Source organism: Raphanus sativus, chromosome 4 (genome assembly GCF_000801105.2).
Source record: "Raphanus sativus cultivar WK10039 chromosome 4, ASM80110v3, whole genome shotgun sequence".
NCBI classification, from domain to species: domain Eukaryota; kingdom Viridiplantae; phylum Streptophyta; class Magnoliopsida; order Brassicales; family Brassicaceae; genus Raphanus; species Raphanus sativus.
The window spans coordinates 33,628,919-33,642,378 of record NC_079514.1 but is presented as its reverse complement, the minus strand read 5'-3'; the positions used below and the strand labels follow the sequence as shown (position 1 = coordinate 33,642,378).

Genomic DNA, 13,460 nt, shown 5'->3' with positions numbered 1-13,460 from the left:
CTTCATCGTGTGATTTCAGTCGTTGCTTTTCTTTTTTCGGTCTCCAAGAGTGCGATTAACATTAGATGTTGTGTTTTCTTGCGTCTGTGGATCTGAGCATTGGCGTGGGTTGGTTGTTTCTGTTGCTTATATAGCTTCTGTGGTTATGGTGGCACATATTGTTATCCTTTTACTTCCCGAATAAGAGTTGCAATTACGACAATTGTCATGAAGCTGTTTATCATCTTTTACGTCATAGAGCATAGTATCTTTTACTTAAGGTAAAGTTGTGTGTTCTTTCATTAGAATTTAATCATTTACCATAGTTCCTACTGGTAAACGGTATTTGTTGAAGACTATTTGAAATAAAATACTTTTCCAGTGTTAAGAAAAATAATATAATTAGATAATTTCTAAACATTTTCACCTTACCGAATGAAAAAGAGACAAATCAATCAAACCAATTTAAGTTCTAAACCGGCATGTACTAAAATATATACTTAAAATGTCTATTGGTGCTCTGAAAAGCTCTTTGGTCGAGTAGTTGTCATATTTTGCTACGTGTAAACTTAATAACTTTTCTTCTGTTACTTTATATATCTCTCTAAAATGTAAAGAGACAGAAGTTTCACACACAAAAAAGTTCGAAAAAAAGACATCGAGGTTTTAGAGAAGTGAGAAAAAGTGGTAGCCATGGATAAGTATGAGATGGTGAAGGATTTGGGATTTGGTAATTTTGGATTGGCTCGGCTTATGCGTAACAAGAAAACAAACGAGCTTGTGGCTGTCAAATTCATAGATAGAGGATACAAGGTTCTTCTTAATCTTCTTCTTTTGTAAATTTTTTCAGTTGATCTGTTCTTCTTGATATCAGAGACATTTATATTATTATAAAAATGATTTGTTGATGCAGATAGATGAGAACGTTGCAAGAGAAATCGTCAATCATGGATCTCTCAATCATCCCAACATTGTTCGGTTTAAAGAGGCAAGATAAATTTATATTTTTTGTTTTTAATCAAGAATTGAATCTTAGGTTAATTTATTGTCCTTAACTCGAATCTCTTGGTTGACATATAGTTAACAAATATATATCATGTTTGACTCTTAATTCGGATTCTCCCCAAACTCGAATCTTGGACGAACCGGTCCATTGATATATTCGATATGGCATATTGAACCCACAGTTATTGAGAAGCTACAAAACATGAGGTATTTGTGCTAATCAAACTTTAAACTTGGTGTGTGTCGATGACTTAGGTTGTCTTAACTCCGACACATCTGGGAATTGTAATGGAGTATGCAGCTGGAGGAGAACTGTTCGATCGGATATCAAGCGCTGGTCGATTCAGCGAAGCTGAGGTTTTTTCAGAAATCATGACTTGTGTCAACAAATATACACGCTATATAGTTCTAGTTAAAATGAATTTATTATTTCGATAACCATGTTTTCTACATGCAGGCTAGATATTTCTTTCAACAACTCATTTGCGGCGTGCATTACTTACATGCAATGGTAAATTTAATTTTAGTACATACCAATTAAATTGTTTATAATGTAGTTGAGTTATGTGTTTTATTGATGACCAAATTTATTTTGTAGCAAATATGCCATAGAGATCTGAAATTAGAAAACATTTTGCTTGATGGAAGTCCAGCACCCCGTCTAAAAATTTGTGATTTTGGCTACTCGAAGGTTCTTTTCTTAATCATTCCATTTATTTTCTTTTATTACTTATAATTAATTTTTTAAATGTTTAATACTTTTTATTATGTAGTCTTCTATTCTCCATTCAAACCCTAAATCAACGGTGGGGACTCCGGCATATATAGCACCGGAAGTTTTTGGTCGTTCGGAATACGACGGAAAGGTAAACAAATTATTTTCATAATTCCATTTTTTAATAATAGTAATGAAGATATTTACAGGTCTGAATTCCACTTCCAATAGATTTTTTTTTTTTCATTTGAATTCCACTTTCAATAGTTATAAAACAATAAAAGATAGAAAAGAGTAGTAAACGACAAATTAAGCTTCATAATTTCCACATGACAACTATCACTAATCTTATAGGATACTATTTGTTTCTTGTCGCCATCATATAGGATAAATATACTATATAGTTTGGACTTTATCCCATATCCATTCAAATCAAATGGCCATTCTCCAATTAATTTGGCAAACGTCGCTATATTCATTATTCAGCTTAACATATCCAGATCTGTTTTCGGAAATTACGTGCATAACTCTTGGTGGTGTGATTTGTCAAAAAAAACTCTTGGTGGTGTGACCTTTTAAATTCATTTAAATCCATTGCTAAGAGGACGATTGTCCATTTCGGATAAACCGAGCAAAGTTTATTATTATTATTTTTGTTATTTAGATTCCGTAAAGTCTCCAAAAACGTTTCTTTGAGAATAATAATATATTTGATTAAATAAAATTTTAACTGAATTCACTACTGTGATGAACCAATGCGGACTAAGTTTAGTGTTTAAGTTGCTTATTGTTCCTAAAAGAAAGAAAATGAAATCCGAGGTTGTTTGATATAATATTTCTACACACAGTCAGTTGATGTGTGGTCTTGTGGAGTGGCACTCTATGTTATGTTGGTAGGAGCTTACCCTTTCGAAGACCCTAAAGATCCACGCAATTTCCGAAAAACTGTCCAGGTTTTTTCATATATAGATAAAATTAAATGAGATGATATTTTTTTTATTCGTATAAACACAGTACTCTTTATGTTATTTTGATGTTGGGATTGCAGAAAATAATGGCTGTTAAGTACAAGATTCCAGGATATGTTCACATATCTGAAGATTGCAGGAACTTATTATCTCGTATATTTGTTGCTAATCCATCACATGTAAGTATACCTTCTTCTTGTTAACAAGTGAAATGTACTATATCAGATTGTTCTAACTAAACAAAAGAAAAAGGGTGTTTTCATTTTAAAATATTTTGTTTATAAAACACTTATTCTATTTTACATATATTTATAGATTATAAGACGCAAATGCAAAGCCTAAATGGTTTTTGTTTCATTCCGTGTATTGTAAATGAAATAAAAAAATAACATTTTCAAATAAATTTGAATGTAAATCTATACGTAAACAACATTTTAGTATTTATAAATTTTAATAGTTATCAACTAATTATTCTTTAATTTTTGTTATTTTTAACTGTTATAGAGAGTTACGCTCAAAGAGATTAGGAGTCATGCGTGGTTCCTAAAGAATTTGCCAAGAGAACTAAAAGAGTCCGCACAATCAGTATATTACCAAAGGAATGGTAATCTGATTAACCTTTCTCCTCAAAGAGTAGAGGAGATTATGAAGATACTTGGTGAGGCAAGAACCATTCCAAACCTTCCAAGCCCACTCGAATCTCTTGGAAATGGTGAAAAAGGTGATGTTGATGAAGAAGAAGAAGAATATTTGGATGCTAATGATGAAGAATGTGATGATGTATATCCATAGACAAAAAAATATTATTAATGTTGTCAAATTATGAGAAGTACTTGTAATTTTATTTTTGAAATTCGATATTAAGTTGATAAGTTAAGAGTAAAATAACAATTTAAAATAATATATATTTTGACTAATAAATCGATTATGTTAGTACTATTAGATTGTGTGTCAATGATGAAAGATAACTTAGTACTATTGACAGAAAGAGAAAGAGAACAGAAAAACTAAACCGAGCATTATGTATTGGGTGTGTTTCTCATTCATTAGAGATAGGACACAAGAGGAGTACTTGCTATTTTGCATGTAATTGCAATTTGACTTACTTTGTACGGATAATAATTTTTTTGACTTGTACTTAACTTATTAAAAATGAATACTTGATCAAAAATGAATTATTTGTAGTTAGTTACTCAATTACTTAGTATTCACGAGTACTTGTGAACTATATACGAATACTTATGAACTATTTACGAGTTTTTCAGGATATTTAAGAGTTACTTACTAAATAATACTTAGTACGAAATAGACATAAAAGTTTGTTTTACTTATCTTATATATTAAAACAAAAGTCACAACTCATTTCATGTGTGATTTTTTAAGTTGGACCATTCATTTAAATGTTTGTTAAATATATTTTTGTTATTACTTTATAATATACTAACCATAAATTTTGTTTATGTGTATATTACATATGTTACCATTAAATTTTAAATTATTCCTAGAATCTAGGTAATGCTAACTTCTTTCCTATTAATATTTATTTAACTAATTAATTTTGTATTATATATAAATATTTTCATTAATTTAGAAGTTTGAAATATTATTATACTTTAATATATTAATTTATTATTTATAAAATGAAAAATTAAAATTATATCATATTTTATCTAATTTATAATCATAACCATGTTAGGAAAATTATATAATACATATCTAAACATTAACATATCTTAGAATTTTATATATATAATAATATATTATCTAAAATGTGTAAGCATAAAAAATATTGGTAAAAATAAATTCAGTTTTGAAGGTGGACCAGAATTTAACATAAATTTAATACACAATAATTTTTAAACATATTTCTTAATGTATATATAAATTTGCTTAATAATTAAATGCAAATACAATAAGATAAATATATAAAAAAAGATAATACATGTGATGGTTTTAAACAAGTCATTAATTATAACATGTAAATATAAAGTTATTGTATTTGAATAGTTATATAATCAATTAAGTATTTGATTAATGTTAAAATATATACTACTAAAAATCCAAATATATATATATATAAAACTGAAAACAAACATTCGCGCGGTTGCGCGGATCAAAATCTAGTCATACTTAAAAAAACAAAATATTTATTCATGACAAACAAAAAATGTCTTCTCTAAATAAGTAATAAATAATAACAAGTTAAACAGGATCGACGCTGGAAAGCTCGGTCGCATATGAGAAGGTGACGGCTGTCCAGGGATATGTGTTTGGGAGCATAATACTAATGATAATGCTCTACTAATCAAGGCTTTAGGCATTTAGGTGCTGTCCAATTTTTTTTGGCAAAAAAATACAGTATAACCTCTTTAAATTAATAATCTATAAATTAATATTTTTATAAATTAATATAATTTCATAGTTCTAAATTGAGTTTTTAATTTCAATTAGTATCTCGGTAAATTAATAATTTCTATAAATTAATAAAAAATTATAATTTTGGTGTATTCCTAACATTATTAATTTATAGAAGTTTTACTGTATGAATTATAGAGCTGCACATCATTACTCGTTACTCGCTTTAAACTCCCTATTTAATAATACTACATATTTGTTTTCGTAAATAAAGTATATAATATATGGATGAGGTAAAGTTTGAATTTTCAAATCCTAAAAGCCAGATTGGTTATGTTACATACGTATATATTCTATAATCATAAACCCTTAGGCCATGAGCCTCTATTACAAAGGCTGGCCACTTATCCACCTTTGGAACATGACGAATGTCTCGTTTGGTTTATATTCTGCCGTGTGTCCACCTCCCTGTAATGTAAAAGTTCAACAATTTTTAAACAATTCATTGTAATGAAAATTATACAGGTGAATTCAAAAATGTTAAGTCGACACGAGAACACTTGCTTTGATAGTAGCAAATGTCATCTTATTGGCATAACTTCTCGTATATCTGTTACAAAAAAAAAGCACATATAAAAAAAGTAAAGAGAACTTTATAAGATAATTTTAAACCAAATAACAAATGACATACCCAGCGATCTGATAGTTGACCATCCAAGGCCTCCAGTCATCAACGATGGAGTAATTGAGAGACCTTATCCATGCTTGAGTTGCAACGAAAGGCACTACCATATCATGATCACCACTATTCACCATAAACCCAACACACAAAAATTAATAGTTGTACGGTTTAGTGAATAGTGGTGATCATGATATATCTTTTTTTTGGTAAAATGGTGATCATGATATGGTAGTGCCTTTCGTTGCAATGTAGGTAAAAGGATGAAAGGAGTGAAGAAAACATATTTAACTCTTACCTTTTTTTTTGTCATATTTAACTCTTACCTGTAGATAAGAGATCGAAAGCCACTAATGCTGTTATTCACATGGTATGGTATGGTGCTTTGAATGTCGTACTTATACTGAATGACATCATAATTACATCGCCTCCATTTATCTATACTCCCCTGTAAACAAAGATCCATCCTAAAGATTTTAAAACTTTTCTTAATATCTTCACATATTTACTATTGGTACACACCTTAGTGACTTGAAGAGCTCTGCGAACTTTGTTGTTGTTGGCCCACTTGCTAAGGAGAAAGTACTTATATAGCTGCAAAAGCAACCTTGCTAAGGGACCTCAACGTTTATAATGAATTGGTTTCTAAACTTTGGAATTAATAAAAGAAAAATTAATTAAAATAGTAGAAAAAAGAAGGAGACATATTGTTGGAACTCAATTTTTAGTACATTATGTTAAAATCAAAGTTTGTTTGAATAAGAATTGTTTGTCTTAAGATTGTCGCTCTAATAGCACAAAATAGACAATGTGAAGGAATCTAACAAGGTTGATAAACTTAAACAAGTATAGAAAATATGAATTTATACTAAATCAACCGCATGTACCAAGTGGAATTAATGTAAAAGATAGAGTTGAGTTCGGTTTCGATAATAGTTCGGGTACATAGATCATGATTCAAGAACCTATATTTTTATATCAAAATTTCATATTATGTAATTGATCACTACATAAAAAATATTTTGATTATGAAAATAAATACAAAATATTTTAGAAAATAAACTCGGTCAAATGTCATTATTCTTGTTTAGAATTAGTCTTAGTCACCAAAGTAAAAATCTCTTTGATTTCTGATTAATTTTGTGGTTAATACCAAAAAATTAATGCAATATTTATCTCCACTAAGACGAAAAACGTTTTTGGCATTTTCCTAAGTTATATAATGTCTCCTTCCATTCCACTAACAAGTATGCAAACAAAAACAATCTCTTCTACTTTTTCTCTCTTTTTTTTTCTATTTGTTAGTGAAAATACACAAAGAATGAAGGTTTACTAGACTTTTTATTTAAATGATGTGAATAGAAAAAATGCAGTTTTGTCCCGGGACTCTAATCGCCATACAACCGTTACATTACGAGAGTTTTTAGTTAAAAAAAAAAGAGAGATTCCTGAGTCTCGACTCTGCAAAACATCATTGTCCATTTTATTTGATTTACGGTATTTATGTATTTATTCATATTCTTTATAATATATCCTATACTTATTTAGATTGTGCCCCTTTGTAAATTAAGGTCCTACACATATCATGTAGGAGTGTTCAATTTATTTATATATCGGTTTTTTCACGGTTCAATATCTTTTGTCTTTCAGTTTTTCAGTTAATAAAAATCAGATATTTACCAAAGCTTTATCTATTTTTGTATAGTTCGGTTTATATATTTTCAATTTTCAGTGTATTTAGTTCTATACCAAAAACTATAACTATATTTATCTTCTATAAATTGATTTTATATAATTATAAATTGGATTAATTAAAAATACAGTTAATGTAACATTCTAGTTTTCAAATATAATGTTTTATATTTTTAATTAACTATTAAAATAGTTAGTAAAAAAACTAAGAGTTATATATTTTTATAAAAAGTAAGAAAATTAGTAATGACAAAAAAGTAAGAAATTAGTAATATCATAATATTATTAAATCACTAGACTTTAACACAAATATATGTCCACAAAAATTATATTTATTTAACTTTATTAATAAATCTACAACTTTTAACTTTTAAAATAATAAATTCTCAAAATCAGCATTTTAAACATCAAATCATATCAATAAAACAAATAGATATATATGATCACTTGAATTATTTTATTTACATATAACTAAATAACTACATTTTAGTTAATCATCTTTTTTTTTGATATAGTTTGATAGGTTTATATACCAAATCTTATTCATATTTCGTTTTCAAAAAATAACATTGATTAATTTATTTATATTATCATATCCAATTCATTTTCTTTATTTTGATTCACTTCAATTTTATTTGGTTTGGTTTTACCGAATTGAACACTCCTAATATCATGTATGGTTCAATGATTTTGAAATATCTTATATTTAGTTTTTTTATAATTATATTTGAAGAAAATCCATAAATTGTTAACTAGTGGTATTGATTTAACTATATACTAGATTTTGATCCGCGCTTAGAAAGCGCGGGTTTATTTTTGAAATTAAATAAACTCTTTTATATGAATGTTTGTATAATACAGTGTATAGGTATATGCACATTTACGTAGAACCGTGAACCGAATCATATCAAACTGAAAACACAAAAACAAATTTGAAATGAATTTAAAAAATCATTGAGCATATCTCATATCTCTAAAACAAAAAAAAAACTAAAATCGAACTGAGAACCAAATGAATATCTGAATTTCAAAATATAAATTATATAGCTACAAATAATAATTACATTTAATTTCTAAATAACCAAATATGCTAAAACTACTATTTGTAAACCAAATTACTCAAAGGTTGAATTACCTGAATATTTTTTATTCAAAATATTTAAAGTTATCCAAATTATCCAATATTTTTATTTGAACAAAATGAATTACCCGATATTTAAACTGAAAACCCCAAATTATCCAATATTTTTATCTATATATCTGAAATTAACCAAAAATCAGAATCAAACCAGAACAGAATTGGACTTGATTTTTTGGGATGGTGGCCCGTTCCCAACATTGCTATCAAATCGAACCAAATTTAAATAACCTAAGTGAAACCAAACCAGATTTTGTAAATACATGAACGGTTCCTTAATTTCTAGAACCGAAAAACTAAAAACAAAATACACGAACCGAAATCGAATGTTGGGACTCATAGTATATCTACATTAAAATGGTGCGAAGAAATCATTCTATTATTACAAATTATTTAAGTCTTTTTAAAAATATGAAAATAATTTTTAAAAATATTTATTAAACTTCTCATGTATTTCATAATAATACATAAAACTAAATAAACTATTTGATTTGTCATATGAATTACATGTATATAAAATCAGATTACAATTTAGAAATATATGAATTAGGGTTTAGGATATATGACTTAGAAGTTTATTGAAATATGGTTTGGGTAAAAGGTTTAATTTATACTAAAAGTATGATAAAAATATCTTGAAAATATGTATTCTAGCAAATACCTAAATTCTAGAAAATACATGAAAATGGTGAAAGTCAAATAAATATATAATATATGGTTTATGGTATATATAGAGATTTGGTTTGTAATTAAAATATACATAATACCCTTGAACATATGTTATAAGTTCATACGTAGATTTAAAAAGTACATGAATAGCATATCAATTAATTTGATTACCGACCGGTAGTAGTTAGATTCTTTACGTTATTTATATAAGGTCAAAAATTAATTTGTTTTGACTTTTCCTTAACGAAATGAATAATAATGCATTCAAAATATTGAGATGTGTAAAAGGAAGGATACACAGATGCAAAAATATCGGGAGATAAAATGATAAACAGTTGGATTATTTCCTTTTAATAATATTGGTAATTATTGATTAGTTAAGATAAGTATAATATAAGACATATTAAGTTTCTAATGAATAGGTCCAACAACCTTTTATAAGTAGATTTTTTCAGAATGTTTCTCTTTTAATAGTATAGATTTTTCTTTGAAATATCATAAAGTGACATTTTGCGTGAAGAACTTGCCAAAATAAATATTCACAATTCCCTAAAAGTGTTATATAAGGGAAAAGATGTATTACTTACAAAGCAATGAGAAGATGTCATTTCACAATCTGGTAATAATATATGGTATATGTTTAGTTTGTCAATACACTGTAAAAAATGAATTAGTGGTAGCATTAGTAAATAGAATATAGAACACTAGTTAAATTCCAGTCTTTCAGAATGTGTACCTTATTGTAAATTTTAATGAGCTTTAAGCATTCTGTGTTCCGTGAATCCACATTCGAGTAATCTCCTTTGCAGATTCTTTTCAGTGACTGTAAACAAAATTTCGTAAGGATCAAATTTTAAGCTCGCTAGTGAAAAATAACAAATTAAACACTTAACGCTTTTAACAAAAAAAAAACAAATTAAGTAACACCTCATAGAGTTCATCCGAGATTAATGCCATTCCATGAGCAAATGGAATATTATAGTTGTGGTCGAACTTAATATCTGTTAAAGGGTTTCCGAGAACATACCCCTGTTTTTTTGTGGTAAGAAAAAAAATATTCATTTGTCAATCTTTAGTTCTCAAAAGTAGTATATATGATCATTTACCAAAAAAGAGAGTAGTATATATGATAATAATGTTTTTCTTAGAAAGAAAATAGTGTGCATAATGTTAGAAGCAGTGAAATATCAATGACCTGAATATTTATTGGAGGTTTGCAACACATATAATTTCCTGCATCATGGGACAGAGAAAATTGGTTAAACAGAAAGTGATTAGAGAATATTCAAAGAAAAGTGTATGGTGATTAATTGATACTAGATCATGACCCGCTCGACCGAGCGGGAGTCATTTTTTTATTTTTGTTTTTACTAAATGTTATACATGATCGCCAATGTGTATTAATATAAAATTTTGATAAATAACAATGTGTACTAATGTGTTTAAATAAGCAATGTGTTTAATTACTAAATTTGATTTTTAAATTTTATGATAACGTAAAGTAGATTTTTTCTGTATTATTTAAAATATATAGTGCTATATATTTTGTATTTTCAACATTTATCATACAAAACTTACATTGGGGTATTATTTATATGAAAATATGTGTAACATAATATATTTATATATTATATAAACATATGCACACCCGCACGGGTTTTATTTTTAAAATGTATTCTATATTGTTTAGTTTTATGTAGTATCGAGTTTGTATAATTCAATTTTGTGTTTAAAGAACAATATCAAAACTGTCTTTCATATGTAAAAATAACATTTTGCAAGCGCGAGTTGTGTCTTTTTATTGTAACGCAAAATTTTATATAAAACTTATGTTTTTTTACATTACGAAATTTAATTTTTTAAAATAATTATTACGTAATATCAAAGTGAATTTTATCTCTGAAGTCTAATATATTTTGTGTGTAATGGTTCAAAGCATTTTCGATATATATTATATTTCAGTTTGGTTTGTTTTTAGTATTATTGTATAAGTATAATATTATACAATATTACTATATTCTATACAATATAATATAGGAAGCTATGTGTTATTTGTTTTAGAAAGTAGATTAGGCCCAACGTAGTTATAAGAATAGTCATATCTTTATGTATGTGTCTATGACTTATTTACCTAATATTATTCGTACTAATAAAATTAATATGGCCAATGAAAATATACTGATCAATTTAAAATGAATTATATAGGGTAATTATAGAACGATTAATATTTTTTAGTATTCTTAGTATATATCTTATTTAAATCGACATGTAATAAATGTAAAAATCATATATGGAATATGGACAAAAAGAAGAATTGTATTTAAGGAAATACATCAATGCAAAGTTAGACTATGGTACGTATTATATATAAAGAATGAGACATTTAATTTAAATATATGAGGTCCATCTTTAAAAATCCACCTAGAAGAAGTTGTAATGTTCCTGTTTTAATAAGATAGATGAATAAATTAAAAATATTTACCTCTTGAGATTTCTTGTACGAGTGGCGGAACAATCTTACCAGAATAAGAATCTCCGGCAACGTAAAATGGGTTGGAGTAAAACTCTGGATGTTTGCTTAACCACTTCCCGGAAAAGCGAAATAAAAAGAATTAAGCTTTAATGCGCCAAGACAAATACTTGCAAAACAAAAACATTCAAGTACATATATTATTACCTTTCGTAGAAACTCATGGATGACATTAATTTCACCTGTATCACTAACTTTATTAAGAAGTGGAGTTCTTGAGTATGAGAAGCCAGCTCCAACAGGCTGGTCCAAAAATATTATGTTGGCCATCTGAATCCAAAATTCAAAATGACCAATAAAAAGATCATTCGGTATTGTGATCGTTGTATAAGTATACTGTATGCTACCTTTTTTTTTTTGTTTTTTTTTTGAACTTTATACTGTATGCTACCTTTGTCCATGAATATGTCGTAGAGGCCAAAGAAGGGAGACTTCCATTAAAAACCTCGAACTTCAAAGCCAAAGGCCCTAAACATGTATTTATTTTTCCCACTTCATCACTGAAAAATAATGCTTTGAGAAAAAGAAAATAAAATAATATTATAAATTCACCGTTCTCAAAAAGAATGGCGAAAAGAGAAGAACATCCCGGTCCTCCTGTTAACCAAATAAGAAGAGGGTCCTCTTGCGGATTATTCTCAGACTCAATGAAATAGTAAAACATTTGTAGGTCACCAACACCAATGTATCTACATCAAGAAGAATAACTAATTAAGTTTAGAAAAAGAATGACTAATTACTAACTCTAAACTCACAGTACTAATGTAAAGAAGAAGAAATGATTTACAAACCCGGTTTCAAGTTCGAAAGGAAGAGGGCCTTCAAACCCCGGAAGGAACTTAACGATGGAGCCAGATTCAGCATGGTGACTCAAGGCAAGTAGAAGCAGAGTTATTAGCTTAAGAGTCAAACTCATTCTCTTTTTAGTTTCTAAATGCCTTTTAGGGGAGACGAAAGAAAATGGATCTTTGTAATTACCAAAAGTGAAACAGATAAATGTTGTGCTGATTGGTGTCAAGTGTCAACAATATTATGGAAGTCCGGAATCACTTTGTTTTAGACGTCATTCATCTTATCCTGCGCTTTTCGAGTTTTATTTGTTTTTAATGCGCAAGGTCAGAGTTCGTCATGGCAATAAATTTCTTGGTGCACGTTGACAAGGACCACGTTTTTAGTGTTAGCTCCATTTCATATTAATTATCATTGTAGAGAAAATTTTTCGTTGCAAAATAAATTTGGTTTAGCATTTCTATATAAAATTTATTATTTTTTTTTTTATTTTTTGATTAATTGAAATGTACAGGTAATAATATTTTTTTTATAAAATATGTAAAATTAAATGATTTTTAATATGTTTGCACAAATCTAAAATAACATTTAAACAAGTATATATATAATTAAAACTTGGCATAAAAACCGAGATACAAAACATGAATAGTGTAGGGAGGTGGCTTTTGTCTACATTAATATTGTGTCCGTGCTGCCACATGTTTATATAAATATCTCTGTAACTCATTGACCATTTTCTTTAAGGGAAAATCGCATAAAAAACCTTTAAAGTGTCACTTACTAGTATTTTAAACCTCGAAGTTTTTTCACTAACACTTTTAACTTTCAAAGTGACATTTGTATCATAAAAAACCTCTAAATCAAAAAATTGACCGGTTCAACAGGTAATTTTTCAAAAATAATTATTTAATTAATAAAATAAACAAAATAAATAAATAAAA

General features: G+C 27.6%; 2 protein-coding genes across 3 annotated transcripts; one reads left to right on the top strand and one right to left on the bottom strand.

The window, feature by feature from the left end:
- The first annotated feature begins 511 nt into the window (after positions 1–511).
- LOC108851359 (serine/threonine-protein kinase SRK2J) lies at positions 512–3,609 on the top strand. Its single transcript, XM_018624776.2, has 9 exons — positions 512–792; positions 893–967; positions 1,240–1,341; positions 1,442–1,495; positions 1,583–1,675; positions 1,758–1,850; positions 2,548–2,652; positions 2,748–2,846; positions 3,172–3,609. Exons 1-9 carry the CDS (start codon positions 673–675, stop codon positions 3,457–3,459), a joined length of 1,029 nt encoding a protein of 342 aa, XP_018480278.2. The 5' UTR covers positions 512–672; the 3' UTR covers positions 3,460–3,609.
- A 1,639-nt stretch (positions 3,610–5,248) lies between these two features.
- LOC108851763 (serine carboxypeptidase-like 13) lies at positions 5,249–12,736 on the bottom strand. 2 transcript variants are annotated; one of them, XM_057008512.1, is made up of 13 exons: positions 12,522–12,736; positions 12,283–12,419; positions 12,122–12,198; positions 11,878–12,000; positions 11,683–11,785; positions 10,396–10,433; positions 10,128–10,229; positions 9,937–10,023; positions 9,788–9,856; positions 6,224–6,295; positions 6,028–6,149; positions 5,714–5,827; positions 5,249–5,632 (listed from the first exon to the last, which is right to left on the bottom strand). In XM_057008512.1, exons 1-13 carry the CDS (start codon positions 12,644–12,646, stop codon positions 5,563–5,565), a joined length of 1,239 nt encoding a protein of 412 aa, XP_056864492.1. In that variant the 5' UTR covers positions 12,647–12,736; the 3' UTR covers positions 5,249–5,562. The 2 variants fall into 2 exon arrangements, with proteins under 2 accessions (XP_056864492.1, XP_056864491.1); XM_057008511.1 differs by having other exon boundaries at positions 12,122–12,419.
- Between the last annotated feature and the right edge of the window lie 724 nt (positions 12,737–13,460).

Coding starts and splice junctions, on each gene's coding strand:
- LOC108851359 (XM_018624776.2), top strand. CDS start 673: ATGGATAAGTATGAGATGGTGAAGGATTTGGGATTTGGTAATTTTGGA. Junction 1,496..1,582: donor TGCATTACTTACATGCAATG/GTAAATTTAATT, acceptor TTTATTTTGTAG/CAAATATGCCATAGAGATCT. Junction 2,653..2,747: donor ATTTCCGAAAAACTGTCCAG/GTTTTTTCATAT, acceptor TTGGGATTGCAG/AAAATAATGGCTGTTAAGTA.
- LOC108851763 (XM_057008511.1), bottom strand. CDS start 12,646: ATGAGTTTGACTCTTAAGCTAATAACTCTGCTTCTACTTGCCTTGAGT. Junction 9,857..9,936: donor TCATTAAAATTTACAATAAG/GTACACATTCTG, acceptor CATTTTTTACAG/TGTATTGACAAACTAAACAT. Junction 6,296..9,787: donor TGACATCTTCTCATTGCTTT/GTAAGTAATACA, acceptor TTGCTTTTGCAG/CTATATAAGTACTTTCTCCT.